Below are 18,189 nucleotides of genomic sequence, written 5' to 3' on the forward strand. Positions count from 1 at the left end.
ATTTTGTTTGTGAAGTGCGTGTTAGGAAAAGTATATAAAACGACATATACCTTATAACATATACAAATGTATTTATGCCTTGCTCAAACAAAACCTCCATTCGATTTTCCATTAATTAAATAGATTTTATTGGCGTGATTTAAAATGTTGTATTTTAACTAGGAATACCGCATGAATATATCTGCAATTTATTTGCAAACATTTGGGCATTTGTCCATGATTTAAGGGATTGTAAATTGACAACATGGGCGAACAAGTGCAGGTGGCCCCTCTCCGTTCTTTGGGAGATTTTATCTTGGAATCGGCACGATTCCAGATCCCGAATATAAAAGATGCCGATAAATGGGCTAACAGGGTCTTGAACAATCTACTCTATTATCAGACAAACTACTTCCTGACGGCGCTTATAGTTTTTCTACTCATTGGGTGAGCACCGTTTGATTTGTATATCTGACGTGATCAGTGACGTGGATAGCTCTATGAAATCAAAGCTTTGTATTTCTCCGCTTTTATCATTCGACATCCACAGGTCGCTAATACATCGCACAACGCTTTCATTCGTTCGGAGATATGTTGATGCTTAATTTGCACTGGCATTTAAATACTCTGTCACAGTGCGGAGTGTGGGATATTATCGGAATGTCTACTAATACAAGTAATTGGCTGTTACGACATGAGTCGTAGTTCTGTATCAGCGACCAGCACATTATTATTAATGTATGTAAATGCTATATCTGGTATTTATGCGATACAACTAGCACAAATAGTATTAAAATGTATGCTTGACATGTCAGTTTGTCACAAGAGCGTTTGAGATCAAGGGAATACTGCACTTTACTGGGGCACACTCTTTCAGATTAACTAGCACTCTGACCCTAACCTCAAGTCCTAACCCAAACCCTAACCCTAAAGATCGTAAGGGTGCTTAACCCTAACCCTAAGGATCATAAGGGGTGCTGCACCCGGTAAACAGGCATTGTAGCCGAGATCACTAGCCCAAACCAGTATTGTATCATTTAGTATCATTTTAACTAGCATTCAGATATATCATATGTACTATTATTAACTGTGATTACAAGATCGATGAGAAATGTATTAGATTCATTCTTTAGATTGATGGCAAAAGTCCCAGGCTGGATAACATTTAATATTAATAATTCTATTGGTTACCCTGTATCATGTATATTCAATTAGTGAGTATGAAGACATGTCTTAGATTAAGAGGTTAAATGGCTGTAAACACTGATATAAGTATTCAATACCCTGATGCAGGTTACTTGAAATACTACTGATTTGGTTGACTAATGTGACCTGAGAAACAAAAGAATCGAAATGTGGTGTACGGATAGACAATCAGCGGAATCGCTTTTTCAACTAATTCGACAAAAATGTCATGAAAACAAATGGAGGCAGTTTTGTAGTTTGGGTTGCAATTACCTCCAAAGAAAATCACGCCACTATCGAGATGACACAACCTCTATATCTGAAGTAAATACCATAGACCTACCTCAAGACTCAGAAGCTGTAAATGATGAAACTAAAGCTCTAAAAGTACTACAGTGGAATGCCCAGTCACTGAAGAACAAAGTTAGTGAATTCAAGCTACTCCTACAGGAGGAAAACATTGACATAGCACTGCTCAGTGAAACAAGAATAACAGAACATGAGAACTGGCAAGACAAGTTCAAAGGCTACTGCCTATATAACTCCCCAAGGCCAAACAAGGAGGGCGGAGGTGTAGCACTATTGACAAAAAGTCATCTAGGAGTGTCAGATGTAAAGACCTACTACTCTGAGATCATAGAGTACATCAGTGCAGATATCACAGTCTGTAAAAACTTCACATTCTGTGCCTCATCCATCTATGCCAGGGAAGGATGTAGCAGGCTGTCCAACGAACTAGATGATATCAGTCAGGGTACCAACTCATATCTAGCCGGTGATTTCAATGCTAAAAGCACCCAATGGAACAGCACCCAAACCAACTCATCTGGTGCAAGACTCTCAGCATGGATAACTGACAGCAACCTCCTGCCAATCAATGGTACTGAGCACACTCATCAAAGCCACTCAACGGGGCATACTGACTCCATCGATGTAACAATTGTTAGCCCAAATCTTGCCCCTCAAATAAAGTCATGGAAAACCGTGGATGATACTCTCGGCAGCGATCACTTCCCAATCATCACAGAGATAGAACTTCCCGGTTCCCCACAAAACACCACCAAAGAAGTGAGATTCAACATCAAAAAAGCTAACAGAGAAGGATTCACATCTCTACTAGCACACCAGATTGAGGAAACACAAGCCATCATAACACACTCATCTGTTGAACAGAAGGTGGAATCAATCACCAAGTGTATTGTTGATGTGGCAGAAGAAACTTATCCTTCAACCAAACTTCACAAGAGACCACCTGCACCTTGGTGGAATGAAAGTATAAGCAAGGACAGAAAGGCTAGAAGAAGAGCCAGAAGAACTTGGAAACGCACCCGCAACTTGAGGGACAAAATAGCATACAAATGTCTAGAAGCCAAAGTAAAGAGGGATATCAAGATCGCCAAAACCACTAGTTGGAGAAATTTCATCTCAACTCTTACAAGAGACACTCCTTCCCATACTATCTGGAGGAAAATAAAAGCAATCAACGGCAACACCAACTCAAGTCAACCAGCCCTATTCCATGATGGTGTAATGATCACTGACACGAAAGAAAAGGCGCAGTTATTTGGAAATCACTATGCCAACAAGTGTTCCTCCATTGACACGGATTTCAACAAAAGTACCTTTTCTGATAGTGAACAACATATTGCTGACAACCTAGATTTGCTGTATTCTTCTGAGGCTGAGGAGGACCAACCTTTCACGAGACATGAAATGGACCTTGCCATAAAAGAACTGACACTAAAAGCTGCTGGTCCTGATAAAATTCACAACCAGATGCTGATGGACCTACCACCAAATGCAAAAGACATCATACTCAATCTGTTTAATGAGATTTGGGACTCTGGCACTTATCCATCAGCATGGAAGACTAGCCAAATAATTCCTCTTCTAAAACCAAACAAAGATAAACTAGCCATTAAATCATACCGTCCTATTGCCCTCACCTCCTGCCTAGGTAAACTCATGGAAAAGATGATCACCAGACGATTAACATGGAAATTGGAGACAGAAAAGATCTTTCACAAATCTCAGTGTGGCTTCCGCCCAAAATCAGGTACCATAGATGCACTCATGCAGCTAACTGAACAATGTCATCAAGGATTAAGCAGGAATGAATACACGGTTATAATCCTGATCGATCTAGAAGGTGCATTTGATAAGGTGTGGTGGGATGGAGTCACCTTAAAGGCAGCTGAACTGGGAATAAGTGGCAGACTTCTTAAATTCATCAGAAGCTTCCTCAGCGAAAGACACATCCAAACCAAAGTAGGTAATGAGTATTCAGACTTAATCAGCATCAACACTGGAACACCCCAGGGTTCAATAATCAGCCCAATCCTTTTTAACATCATGATGCAGGATCTACCATCTGTAGTTTCAAAGCCACTGGGACAAGTCACATATGCTGATGATGGCTCCATATATATCACTCACAAAGATCTCAACCACATTGTGACGCATGCCAATGAATGTATGGAAGCAATAAACAATTGGGCAACCAAGTGGAAATTAAAGATATCCCAAGATAAGACAGAATACACAGTCATCACCAGAAAACGAAAACATGTATTGCCACTTGACAAACTTGGTATACAAATCTCTGGTCGGTCAATAGGCTACAACAAAAATCCGAAAATACTAGGGCTAACACTCGACCCTAAACTCACATGGAATGCCCATATTGACCGGTTACATCATGACTGTCTAAAGAGGCTGAACCTCATGAAGGTCATTTCATCAAAAGCTTGGGGGGCCGATTTTACCACCCTAAGAACATTCTATCTGACATATATCAGGAGTAAGATGTCATATGCCATGGAAATCTGGTCATCATGCTGCCCAACGAGAATGAAAAGACTTTCAACCTTACAAAATTGTGCTCTCCGTCTCATAGTTGGTGCTCTGAAAACCACGCCAGTTGGGTCACTTGAGATAGAAGCAAACATCCCTCCACTTCAGATCCATTCGGAATCAGTTATCCTGAACAGAAGGATTAAAAATCACTTCCTTCCAAAAGATTCTCCAGGGCATCTCAAGAAAAACAAAGCAAAGAACTCCTTCTATGCAAGATCCAGCAGGCTACTCAAGGAAAGAAACATCTATCTCCCTTCTAGGTCAGACCCCAACTTCTCTCCAACAGCAATCATGAATGATATACCACCATGGCAATGGAAACCTCCAACCATAGTAACATCAATTCCAGAACAAGCCAATAAGTCAGAAAACCCAGTCAAGTTGAAGATGCTAGCCTTGGAGTTAATCCAGACTAAATATTCAGAATACAGAAAGATCTACACTGACGGCTCCCTGGATCCAAACAATGGAAAAGCTGGGGCAGGCATATATCTCCAAGACGATGAGAGTAGTGTCATCATTCCACTCACCCCCTGCTCAATCCTCAGTGCAGAACTTACAGCAATAGAAAGAGCCTTGCTGGAAATTAAAGATCTTTCCAACTCCGGTCCTTACACCATCCTGACGGACTCTTTATCATCCCTGCACACTCTGTTGTCATACAAACCTACTGAGTACTACCATCAAACCAAAGCCATCAACAGTCTGCTACAAACCCTGAAAACTGTCATCTGCCTACAATGGATCCCAAGCCATGTAGGGATTATTGGGAACGAAAAGGCTGACGAACTTGCCAAGCAAGCATCTGAGTGTGGCCCTCTGCTAAAACCTATGTCATCTCTACCTAGTTTGAAATGCAGAGTGAAGGAAACCTCTAGTGATAAATGGTCAAATATCTGGCTCAATAACAGCAAAGGTCGAAAGTACTTTGAACTGCAGGAAAAACCCAACAGAATTTTCTACAAAAATATCAAAAGAACGGATCAAGTTACCATCTCTAGAATCCGACTGAACCACTTTCCCTGTCAGAGCTATCTAGCCAAATATCATCTGGCAACTGACCCCATTTGCACATTTTGTAATCAAGAAGAGGAAGATCTTGAGCACATCTTATTCAGATGCCCCGAATATGATGAAATCAGGTCAACAGCCAACAACAATCTTAAAGAAGCCCTTGAAAACAGAAATAATGAATGGGCTCAATTCATCAATATAATCAAGAGGAGAAACGAGAGGGTACATGCAAGGGCCACGACGCCAGAGGCATGCTCCACTACCTAACCTACCTAACCTAATGTGACCTGCAATTGCAATCTTTGTATTCATCATGTTGATATGTATGGTTAATAACTGCCATAATGTTTCTGGTGTTAAGAGAAACTGCACATGACCATTGAACACCACAAACATTTGCTGCTGACCTTTTCATCTTAATGCAAATATACTAATGTTTTGGTAACTGCTATGAAACAGTAATCCTTTTTGTATTGGAATCATTAGCTACAAACATGATCTAATTGCTAACTGAAATGCTATTAATCCTATCCTACTGGGTGCCGCTGTTCAAGGTATATTTGTCTTGTTCATAGTGAGATACCACATCATTAAATCATGCAAACATGAATCATCTAGAAAATCCAGCTGACATTTGCTGTTCATGGTTAGCTTTCTTATCATCTTTCCGAATGAATATTAAAAATTTGTTTCTCTGTGTGGCAGACACACATGATCAATACCCAATAATCAGTCATTGTGTACTAGGTTGTAAGGGATATTAATTGATATAACAGGACACATAGCATTATTTGCATAGAATGCTATAAACGGTTTAACAGTTTTGTTGCATTTCATAAATATGTTTAATCAAATATGTAGAATTACTTTTCCTGTTATTTCAACTTGAGTGAAGTCATTCAATATGGCAGTTTCAAAAGCTATTTGTGTTACAGCATCACAAAACATCCCATTCAGTCCCCATGTAGTTAATTTAGATTCTAATGTCAAATTCAAGTGTTTCTGTGAAGCTGTGAGAAACTAAATTGCTTCAGTCAGAGATCTATCTCTGTTTACCTGTAGTGGTTGGATTTTCAGTTATACTTCACGGTAGTATCCTGATTGACCTCTTAGCTAGCAACAAACAATACTTTGTGAATGTATTTGCCTTGTTTTAAACAAAGCGTATTGATTGAAAATCAGACCTTGGACAGTAAACTGTGCATGATGCAGAATCTAACATTTTTAAAGAACATTCTTTACTTTAGTTTAAAGAGATGCATAAAATGTGACGGCCATACTTTTTGGCATCTCCTGAGACTCACAATACAAATAACTGTGCCCAGTCTCTAAGCAAATTCTTAACACTAATGTATATTTTAAAACTATACTCACAGTTACAAACATGTTCTGTGGTCGTTGTGGTTTGCTCCCTTCATTTCCCTACCTCCCTTGGGGTGGTGGGGAATCCTCATGGTTAATGTGATCACTCATCATGCTGATGACCCGGGTTTGATAGCTAACATGGATACAGTGTGCGAAGCCCATTTCTGGTGTCCCCATGCCACGATGTTGCTGGAATATTGCTAAAAGGGCATTCTCACCCACCACTCCATTTATATCATACATTCAAGACATTGGGGCTATTACGGTGATAATGAGAGTCCCTCTGGTAATTATTACCATGCTATACTGAGCTGTTTATGTTGTTTTTGTCCTACAGAATCATCCATCCTGTAAAGATGGTGTTTGGTTTCGTGGCTATAGCTGTTGCATTTGGAGGGTTCGTATACTGCACCAACAATCAGTGGAGAACCAGGAGGTTCAAGCGCGACCATCCCTTGCTGAGCGTTCTCATTATCCTGTCTGCAGGCTACCTCGTTGTGTACATGCTAGGCGCTGTCATCGTCTTCATGTTCGGAATCGCTTTCCCTTTGCTATGTGAGTAGTCTGCTTCTAAAAACTAAATGTGCTTGTAACATATGTTATATTTGTGATAACACTTTCTCAATCAAGTGCCGAAGGCTCAGTTCGGATTCCCCACAGGAGTACAATGTGTGAAGCCCATGTCTGTTGTCCCTGCCATGATATTGCTGGAATATTGCTAAAAGCTGTGTGGCCAAAATGTGGGAGTCCTGTCACATGCTTATTGAGACTGTTACATGTATATTGAAAATCAGACCAAGTTGGGAAACGGGATGATATAAAAGTGAGATTTCATTTAATTTGAAGGAATAATTCCAGTTTAACTTTAGTGGATGGGTACATTGTGTAACTTCTGTTTCAAAGTTTCAAGTGATGATTTTTACATGACAGTAAACCATAACAAACAACACATCATAGCAAATGGTAAACCATAGCAAACAACACATCATGACAGACAGTAAACCATAACAAACAACACATCATAGCAAATGGTAAACCATAACAAACAACACATCATGACAGACAGTAAACCATAACAAACAGCACATCATGACAAACAATAAACCATAACACACAACACATCATAGCAAACAGCAAACCATAACAAACAACACATCATAGCAAACAGCAAACCATAACAAACAACACATCATAGCAAACAGTAAACCATAACAAACAACACATCATGACAGACAGTAAACCATAACAAACAGCACATCATGACAAACAATAAACCATAACACACAACACATCATAGCAAACAGCAAACCATAACAATCAACACATCATAGCAAACAGCAAACCATAACAAGCAGCACATCAAAGCAAACGGTAAACGATAACAAACAACACATCATGACAAATAGTAAACCATAACAAACAGCACATCATAGCAAATGGTATACCATAGTTAACAGCACATCAAAGCAAACAGTAAACCATAACAAACAACACATCATGACAGACAGTAAACCATAACAAACAGCACATCACAGCAAACAGTAAACCTTAACAAACAACACATCAAAGCAAACAGTAAACTGTATCAAAGAGTTCAATGTAGGAAACAGTAAACCAAAAACAAGTACCAAACAGTAAAATAATATATATTCTGCATTTTGCTATCACTTGTCCACAGTTCAAAATATAGTAATTTCCTGTCATTTCAGTGATAATCCTTCATGCATCTTTAAGAATGAGGAGCTTTAAAAACAAAATCACCAACAAGATGGAGTATGTTGGCTTGAAGCGGACGCCGATGGGCATTATCTTGGAGGGACTTGGACAAGAACAGGAAGCAGGCTCCTAGACTGTCAGCATCCATGGATACATTGTCGCTGGCATTGGAACAAATTGTCAAAAAATATTTTGTACATCAAATATTTATGGTCATACTTCTTAGCTTTTGAAGTCTACTATTTGCACGAAAGCTTACAAATATAAGCTTGCGATATGAATGAATGGTTCAATTTTGAATCTGTTTCCAAAGTTCTTGTCATGATATTTTGAGTGACAGGTTTGTTATGCTGGAATTATTGTGTATGGTTGACATATATTTCATTAGGTCTACATAATTTAAGACAATAATAAACATATTTTTGTATGTTAAACTGTTAGATCAATTATCTTTTCTTTGTAATGTAACGGATGCCATGGCTGAAATTAACTCTCATGGTTTTCTTTTCTTTCAAGTCCAAGGGCAATCAGGATCAGTCATGATGTTGTATTATAATGATAATCTAATAATGGTGCTCGTTTTCTTGTTTCAAATGCCGGGCCTCCTAATTACTACGTTTCATGCTTTGTTTTAAGTAGTTAAGCCATATGTTTTTACACATCAATCAATCAGCTATATTTTGTATAAGGACTTGGTTTTCATTTCACATTTCTCAAAATTGCAATAATGGAATAGATAGGATAACTTAATCCTAAGTTCCAGTTTTGGTTTTATTGAAATGTCACTATGGAAGGGATTAAACCTTTCAGTTGTTGTTAAAAAAGTCTGTTTAGTTTTCTTTTCTTTTTTTTTAATATATTATATTGGGATGCTATAAAAAGTTTCTATTTGACAGGTTATTATGAAAGAGGTTTACGATATTCTACTGACCATATTTTATCATAACTGTTCATCATGGAAAGATCATTAAGGATCTAGGTTGTACATATCCACATTCTTACAAAATGCACAGCTAGTATTACACGTACTAACCATGCTAACAGTTTAGACTGTGTACTAAACAATGGATCACAATAATAACAGGCTCTTATTTTGGAATGAATGTTTTCAGCAATGTGATCTGAACATTGATGTGTCATTGGTTATCTCCCTTCAGTAGCTATGGCGGTCTGTGATAATGCTGGTTTATCATTGGATTTATGATGTTCTCATGACATGCTATTTACATTTAGAAGTGATATACAAAAGGGTGAGAATGTATGGATGTTAACCTATTTTTGATAAGGAACACAGAGCATGTGCTTACTTCTCACTTATGTGTTTACCATGATTGAGGAGTAAGCAAATATTCCCAAATGTGTCCCTTGTAATCTGGCTAACAGTTTTCAGTCCTTCCCAGTTAATGCATGAACTTGGATAATATTTGAATGAATGTTTTCTTCGAACCTCATGAACTGGAATAAGTATAGGGAAATGATGAAATGATTCAAATACTATGTGAAGAGGTGAAAAGAGAAAAGGACCAGACACTTGGAGTTGTGAATTATAGCATGTTAAGGTGGTTCTATTTACAACTGTCAGATGATCATGGTGATCATAACAACAATGATGATGATAATTATGATCCGAAAATGATATCTTTACATGTACCCAGCAAACATTTTTGTTTGATACAAGTGAATAGTGCTGTGATTGTTTATATAATTATTATACGTCCTACTTCTTAGCATAATCATTAACATTTAAAACTGTTGTTTTTTTAAGATAACAAATTAATCTATCACTAAGGCTAAATTTACCACACAGCTATATATTGGGAAGACATATTGACATACACATCTAATTTTGGGGCATCAATATGTACGTGGCAAAGAACAAATTTTCGGAGATTATGATGTTTTTTGCATCAGGAATGACCATATTGAATGTATGTCTTATATTTCATCTGAACATCCTGAATCAATAGGGTTTTTTTTAACAGTTTTTGAATCATTAGACAAGCTTTCTTCCTCTTCTTGTTTTCTGATTGTTTGCTTATTTTTAGATCTAAAGAATAGGAATGTATTTTTTCTGTCAAGAAAATATATAAAACAGAATTGTTCAGGCATTTCACAGAAATCATATCTATTAGAATCACTTTGATATAACATCCTGACATTTTAGTTGTTAAACAACATGGCCGTTTATGTATGAATTCAACTGTTCTGTTTTGTCAATCTTGTGGTTTGATTGACAGATGGTGATTTGTTAAGTACTTGTGATATTGTTTTGTTTGTGAAAGAGGACATGGTAAAAGGAACCACAACTGCACAAATCTACTTATTTCAATTCTGAAGGAAAGGATGGTATATGTTTATGTTTTGACTATTGTATCAATAACAGATATCACTGTATCAATAACAGATATCACTGTATCAATAACAGATATCACTGTATCAATAACAGATATCACAAGACTTCAGATACTTCACATGGGCTAATATTAATATTAATGAACATGCTGAAATATGTATGACAAGATATTTATAATATTATTTTTATGATTTGTAAATCTGCTGAGCCTTGTTTTGCCCTATTCTTTCCAACAATATATTAATGCGATACAGGGTAATCATTGAAAGGTATGAGATGACAAAGAACTAATGTGTGATATGCATCTTTATGCATACAGAATCATGTTGAAGTACAAGGGTTCAATGAATTATGACAATGTGATGATGACCCCATGTCGTGTACAAGTGATGGTAAGATTGTGTTTCTAGTACCGTACAGTTACACATAAATGCATAAGACTGCATAATAGTCAGTAGGTAGAATCAGAACTTGGTGTAGGGTAGCCTAGTGGTTAAAGTGTTAACTAGTCACACTGAAGATAAAGGTTCAATTCCCAACATGGATACAATGTGTGAAGCCTGTTTCTGGTGTCCATCCATGATATTGCTTGAATATTGCTAACAGTGGCATAAAAATTAAAACCCAGCTCATTCACAGGCAATTGCAGGGTTTATTTAAACCATATTGTTTGTAACTACACACTTGTTATGGTTTGGTTTGTGGTTTCTCTTTTAGACATAATATCATTCAATAACAACAAAATTGTTAATGTTTTCATGTGTTTCACATCTTAATTCAGTAGAAAATAGAACTATATATTTGTAAGAAATAGTGCAGAATTAGCGTGAATAGTAACTACTTGAATAATTATTGATCAAATTATTCATTTTTTCATTGTATGTAGCCTTGCCTCAGCAAAATGTTGACATTGTGACCAAAGGGAGCTCTGAAGTAAATACATGCATATAGTTACTATATAAATACAGATCATCCTTCATTTGACGATGGAATCATCAATATTTTCCATTATTCTGGCCAACAAGTCAATTGTGACACCATAAACATAAATAATACTATTTACAAAGTTTGGCATTGCACATACACGTAGGTGGGAGTGTAAACTGATTCTGTTCACAATGGTAGAGGCTACTAAACAGAACATTTCCAAGGTAACACTGTTATCTTAAGAGTACCCGCTCCACTTTGTGTAAACTAAGGTAAGATTACAATTATTCATTCATTACAGACATTAGAAATTTTCGTAATTATGGACACATTGACATGTATAGAAGAGGAGTATGGTATGTTGAGTGTGGTGTGTTAGAGAAAAGTTAACATTCCACATTTCTGTAATTTCTAAATTAATACAGTAACTACTTGGTACCGAGTTAGTCTTTTTCAACAGTCAGCAAATTCTTGACTTGTCATTATATTGTAAACTGGTCATTTTTTCGCACACATCCCTGTGAATATAGTACTGGTCAATCAATCCACTCTGAGTAAGTTGTAGAGTATACAAAGAAACTTTAAAAATCAACATCCCTTTAAAGGTTTCATCCAGAAACTTTGCATTCTGGATGATGACTGATGGAAGCATCTGTAGCTGTTTGATCTAATATCAACCTATAATTAACTCTTTCTGATGATGTGTTGATACAGACTAGTAGGGAACTATACTGTCCAGATTTACAGGGTTCAACTGTTTGGCATGATTGACATGACTATTGTCTGCAGTTAAAACATACTGATGAATTTCACTCAAAACAAAAAAACTACATTAGAGTGAAATTAATAATGTGAATCCTCATAATTTAAGCGCAGTTGTTTGAACAGTGAAACAAATGCACGTGCAGTACATGATGAGTGTTAACTTCGACAAACCCTACTTGTTCTTAGTATTTCATTCCCCATTAAAATACAAATCAATAATAGCAACTGAGACTGTGATAGTTTGTTACTTTATCTTAAGTTAAATAAAATTCTGAGATTTAAATCTTCTTTTGGCAAGGTAAAATTGTGAGGGTTTGCAATCTTAATTCCACTTTATCCAATTTACTTTTTTGTTTAAAGTGGAATTAATCTTTGCATTGTCACTGCAAACACAAAAAGTCATGAATTATCACAAACTGTTTTAATAACCTCACACTAAATTTGAGAAAATTCCATTTTCAAAATCATGTGATCGGATGATTCTGTGGCAAATATAATTGAAGTATTTAATAGTATTGAAAAACAGTTTATTGGAATAAGTATTGTGAACCTCGCACACTTTGAAGAATATGTGCATGGCTACACACAAGAGAGTCAACAGTTTCGATAAACTGGTTAATGCAAGCTCAACACAATGTCACACTTGGTTTCATGGAGAGCAAGACGTTTTCACAATGGCAATACAAATGTGATGAAAAATCTGCTTTTTCTCATAATCTGCTTTTTCTCATATTTTATGCATATGATTATATCGTGGTGAAATATGAAATAGTGCTATGGATCATGGTATGGTTTGTTGCATATAGCAACATTTGGTTTTGATGAACAGTTTGTTTAGAGATGTTCATTTGTGAATTTGAACCCCATGAATTTTTCTCTTTTTGAAGCTTTTTTTGAATTTAGAATTTTGCTCATACATGTCTTGATATTCTAGAAAACTGTCAGTAAATCTAGTCTTCTGTTTTAGGATCTCATTTCACAAAGATCCATGTGTTCTGTTGATTCAGCGCTATGGTGAACTTAGCACTGTGGTGATACTAGTGCTATGGTGATGTTAGTGCTTTAGTGATCTTTGCGCCATGGTGATGTTAGTGCTGATGCATCCTCTGTGGAATGTGTTTCTTTTCACTACTGTAACCATGGTAACCATCATGAATGGAAAGAGCACGCCATGTTTGTGTTCATTTTGAAGTTGAGTTTGCTTTTGCATGCGACTATGCTCTGTTTTATTTTTTTCTGAGTTTCTTGCTTGTGTTCATGGTAGAGATCTTGTCTAGGTTTCAGCTGTGTGTTGATGAGGATAGTCATGATTGTGGGCTTTGAGGTTTGTAACATTGCCAGTAATTCATGAGTTCGTATACACCACGTCCCTCCATCACCTTTGAATACTTGTGTGGTAACCTAGTGGCTTTCGTGTTTGATCATCACGCCAAAGACAAGGCTCAAATTCCCACATGGGCACTATATGTGAAGCCTATTTCTGGTGTAAAACTGAACTCAGTCACACTTTGACTGCCACAGACTGGAAACAGGTGCTGTATAAATGACTAGTTTCATTGATGGAATTGTGACATTGTTTGATTGTAATGACATGAAGATATGAATCCATGATTATCTCAGATGAGTCTTACTCTGTACGTGGTCCTTACGTGAACACAACTATTTCTAAACAATTTGCTGATTGGACGTCACAAGTTCATAGCACATGACGGAGATACTGTCCAGCCTTTGAATGTTATTCATATTTGATATGCCAAAGAGAGAGAGAGAGAGATCCTGTCTGTATTGTGAGGAATACGTTTAAGAGTTACTTTTCACTTCTATATCATTCAGTGAACGAGTAAGCATTTACTCCAAAATGCTATGTGCCTCATAACAAAGATGGCAGCTGTAAATTCTGTTGGAATTATTTGAATTTCCAGCAAATAGGTTCAATATTTTGCTGATGCAGTTTAAAGTAACAGTAACTCACACACCATAAATTATTTTCTGTAAGTATTGTCAGTATTGTCAGATCTCCCTGGATGGAACCAGGTCAGGATGGTTCCTTGGGTCAAAGTATCAGTTACATCTTAAAGCATCCATTTGTTTTCTCGGGTGATGGAGAGACAAAGAACACAAGCACATGAAATATTGGTGATGGATTTGTAAAGGGAGAAGCCGACTGAGAGAAAGATTTCATTGTCCATACAGACTCGTGTTAGTGTTGTACTGGCTTCTCCTTGACAAGCTCTGTGGTTATACACTGATTGTTCACTCTCAACCCTTGTGATAATCATCTGGAAAATGTTTATTTTTTATGGAGAGAGTGACTGATGTATTATTTTTATGGTGAATGTTTTGTATTGTTCGAAGGGGCATTGTAACATCTCACTAACAGACATTGTAATAATACTAACAATTATTGTAACATTTATCAATGAATCTTGAAAACATTGCTTCTGTGCTAAATGTAAAACATACAGGCTTGAATCTCATTAATGCAGTGATGAATATTCACCTCTTGAATCTTACAGTTTGTCTTCCAGGAATGTGTTTCTGTGCTGCAAAAAGCACACTTCCCAGCCATACGTAAAAGAAAAAGTGACATTCAATTCGGTCTTTTAGTAGGTCACTAAATGCTGCATGTTTACTTTTCAACATTGCTCTTCCTTACAATGTTTATTTATATAATGTTTAAATGAACAGATTACACTTTACAGTCAGTGAATATGCTGAAGTGTCGAAGGAATGTTCCAAAAGAGGTTTCTAAGCATTTGGAAGTATTATCTTGGGGTGGATTTTTATGGATGGAATGTTTCTTATGAACTCTTTCAATAAAAACATTTTTTCCATCTAGTCTTTAGAACATAAAATTATTTCTGGCACTTCTTCAATTATCAATATTTATTCCCTTTCAGTTTTCCCTTTTCAGTTTTATCTAGCAGTTCCTGCGGATTTTTGTGCTATTGAGGGTATTAATTAATGTTAACATCCCATTATCAGATGGTCATTTCAGAGTTACTTATATCAGGTAGCCAGGTGATTAGGGCTTATACTAGTCCTGATGGCTAGATGGAAAAGTGGTGTGTTTATTGAAGGAATCTCCAGGAAGACCTGGGTTCAAGTCCCTGCATGGGTACAGTTTGTGGCACGTCGTCTAAACTGGATTATTTCTTCAGTCCCAATGAGTGCCGGTTTAAACAGCTTCCACTGTATTACTGTAAGTGGCATGAACTCTTGTCATATTCACTCACTGTAACTGTGAAGTGAGTTAAGGCATGTGTCAGTAATGTAAAGTGTTTTGATAGATACTCTGCACACCTTTTATATCCATGTTGTCTCCTTGTGCTTTCTCCTTGACACTTTTAGAATATACCATTTGTATACATGTACTACTTAAATGTGTTTAAAGGATTTGATTCCATTGCAACCACGGTAACAGTGTGTGTTGTTTGTATGTTCCATTAGATCCATGCACTCATGCATGATGAAATCCAGGCTGTCTTGATGTAGCTGTTGTTAGTTGACATCAGTGTTCAACTGTGGGTTTGTGGGTCCAGACACAACCTTTGCTATCACCAGGGAGAGATGGGTTTTTTAACTCAACCCTCTTTATGTATAATTAACATCAAGGGTCATGTGCACAAAGTTGTCTTAGCTGTGCTTTGTCATAGCTATTAGTGTTATGTTGATCATAACTCTGATACATTAACACTCATGCTAGGATCACTTTATTCAAGATGGCTGAGATCTGGTAACAAAGCTGCTGCCTATCTGTAATTCTTAAGCCATAGGGAATTAAAGTGAGAATCTGAATTAGCAAAGGCTGCACCACTAAATGTTCTGAGTGGTGGATGTTACATGTTAGGTAGTATTTCTGTTATACAGCTTCAGTTTTGTGGATGCTATCAGCCCTGTTTGGCTTCCCCAAATGAGTGGTTTTATTTGGCTGATGTCTTGCCAAAATATCATCCAAGGTTGTACCTAGCAGATGTCAAGTTCTTGTCCAGAATAGTTTATAATGACTTATGTAAACGTTTGAAGTCTTCAAATTTCGAAGCTAATTTGCTAAAACATCATATATACACATTCAGTGCAGATGTTGATATTGGGCATCTCTGAATTGCACGATACTAGTTTCTAGTTAAATTTGGATCTAGGTATCGAAGTCCCAAGACCTTGAGACACCTGTGGTCTGGCATTGAGCAGCCTTTGTGTTCAGCAGAAGCTGTCTTTGAGGACGTTGTGTTATGTGTAAGGTGTACATACTTGTGCAATATTTGAAGTATATACATTTGCAGTTGTTAAATTGTTGGCTATTGCTACAGTGACTAACATGCATTTCTGAAAGTATTACCTTTAGTTACTCCTTGTCAAAATATATGATCTGAGCATTTAATGTTCATAGCTCTTCATGTAGACTTGAGATTCAAACATTTATCAGGGAAAAAGATTCTGTTCTTCAAATCTGAATAATGAATTAAAATTAACTTCAGTATATTATTATTCAAATGTTTAATTACTGGTACACAGCAAATGACTTACTTTTTGACATTCAGTACACAAAATTTTGTGAGTTTTCACTAGTTATTTTGGGGGTTTTAGCAGCACCAATCATCTGGGATTGACTGTTGTCCAACTTGCAAGAAGTGCAGAGAGGCCAAATTCTTGACCATCTATAAGAAAATGCAAAGTCTAATATCATATTTTGATAAGGTTTCCAGAATTCATCAGTTAAACAGTTATGACAGGCTAGAAAGCTTTAAAGGAATGTGACGTGTATGTATGTATATACATGTATATATCAAAAGAAGTTAAATAGCACCTAAATACCACACTACCATTAATATACATTATCCAGTGACAGATGAACTAGTCGTAAATGAGATTGTTGGTCTTTAACTTGTTTTTGAGTTGTACAATCATGTCGTAGTGAAATTCATTTCAGCACGACACAAGTATTTTGGAACTGATGTGTAGAGTAGCGTCACAGCATAAGCCTCGATCTGGAATATGCAGCAATTCAAATTAGTGGTTGATGACTACCTTTAACAGCATTCTCCATTTTAATGTTTCAGGTTCCTTGTAATATATGTACAGCACATTGTTTTTTTTGGATGTGTGTTTGTTGTAGTGTTGCCGCTTCTCTGCTCATGCTCTAAGTGTATTTGCACCTTCACGGTGGAGAGCTACAGGGACCATCCTCGATGTGACAGTGTACGATAGTGCTCATGCTGACTGACAGTTGTACACACACTGGGTCATGTAGGTCTACAGTATCTATGCAACTTCCCTAAAGCCTGTTACAGTGTAGTGGAGTGTGGAAACAGGAATAAAATGTCCGATAAATGCACTGGTGTCTTGGTGTTTAATCAACTAGTCTTCAGCAACCAAAAATCATGCTGAAAGTGGCAACTAACAGGATTGGGTGGTCACATTCACTGAAACTGTAGATCAGCGCTCATGACGTCAATGCTGATGTCTGATCCTGATTTTATTACCCATATTTACAGACTTTTGCAATCTTTCATTTCTTGTAGCTATGCAGATCCTGTAGGCAAAAAGGGAAAATAGCCCCACTATTTACTTTTAATAGGATAAAGATTCTTTAGAAAATATATCAGAGGTGAAACAAATGAAGTCAGTTAACAAATCGTAACAAAGTTGTGGAGAATTTGAGATATTGATATTGAAAAATATTGATCTGCGGAGAAAGCCTGAAGTGATGGAGGTGCTAGAGTCCAACATACACAGCAGGATTCAAACTCCTGGTTACTTGGCCTGCCCAAAGATGCATGTCATGGTCACCTGTGGCCCCGGCTGAAAATGTATGGAGGAAGGCCAGCATTCAAGTGTTTTCTCTAATATATATACCATCAATGATGGGTAATTACAATGTAGACGATCATTTAATGAAGCTACGTAACAGCGACTGGAGCACACGTAAAATCAATCTAATGACAGTTACTATAAGTAGATAATTTAACCCCAACACTTTGACAGCCCAGTGGCTGTGCAGTAGAGCATCTGCCTATGGATGGGAGAAT

General features: G+C 37.0%; 1 protein-coding gene across 1 annotated transcript; it reads left to right on the forward strand.

Annotated features, from left to right (window-relative positions):
- Nucleotides 1–244: 244 nt before the first annotated feature.
- On the forward strand, nt 245–8,801 carry LOC137296943 (PRA1 family protein 3-like). Its single transcript, XM_067828857.1, has 3 exons — nt 245–426; nt 6,737–6,954; nt 8,109–8,801. Exons 1-3 carry the CDS (start codon nt 245–247, stop codon nt 8,246–8,248), a joined length of 540 nt encoding a protein of 179 aa, XP_067684958.1. The 3' UTR covers nt 8,249–8,801.
- The last annotated feature ends 9,388 nt before the right edge of the window (nt 8,802–18,189 follow it).

This window comes from Haliotis asinina, chromosome 9, assembly GCF_037392515.1.
Source record: "Haliotis asinina isolate JCU_RB_2024 chromosome 9, JCU_Hal_asi_v2, whole genome shotgun sequence".
NCBI lineage: Eukaryota > Metazoa > Mollusca > Gastropoda > Lepetellida > Haliotidae > Haliotis > Haliotis asinina.

What these genes read in the sequence shown, in the direction of transcription:
- LOC137296943 (XM_067828857.1), top strand. Translation starts at nt 245, where the DNA reads ATGGGCGAACAAGTGCAGGTGGCCCCTCTCCGTTCTTTGGGAGATTTT. An exon ending in ATAGTTTTTCTACTCATTGG is followed by an intron (nt 427 to 6,736) that starts GTGAGCACCGTT and finishes TTTGTCCTACAG; the next exon opens with AATCATCCATCCTGTAAAGA. An exon ending in AATCGCTTTCCCTTTGCTAT is followed by an intron (nt 6,955 to 8,108) that starts GTGAGTAGTCTG and finishes CTGTCATTTCAG; the next exon opens with TGATAATCCTTCATGCATCT.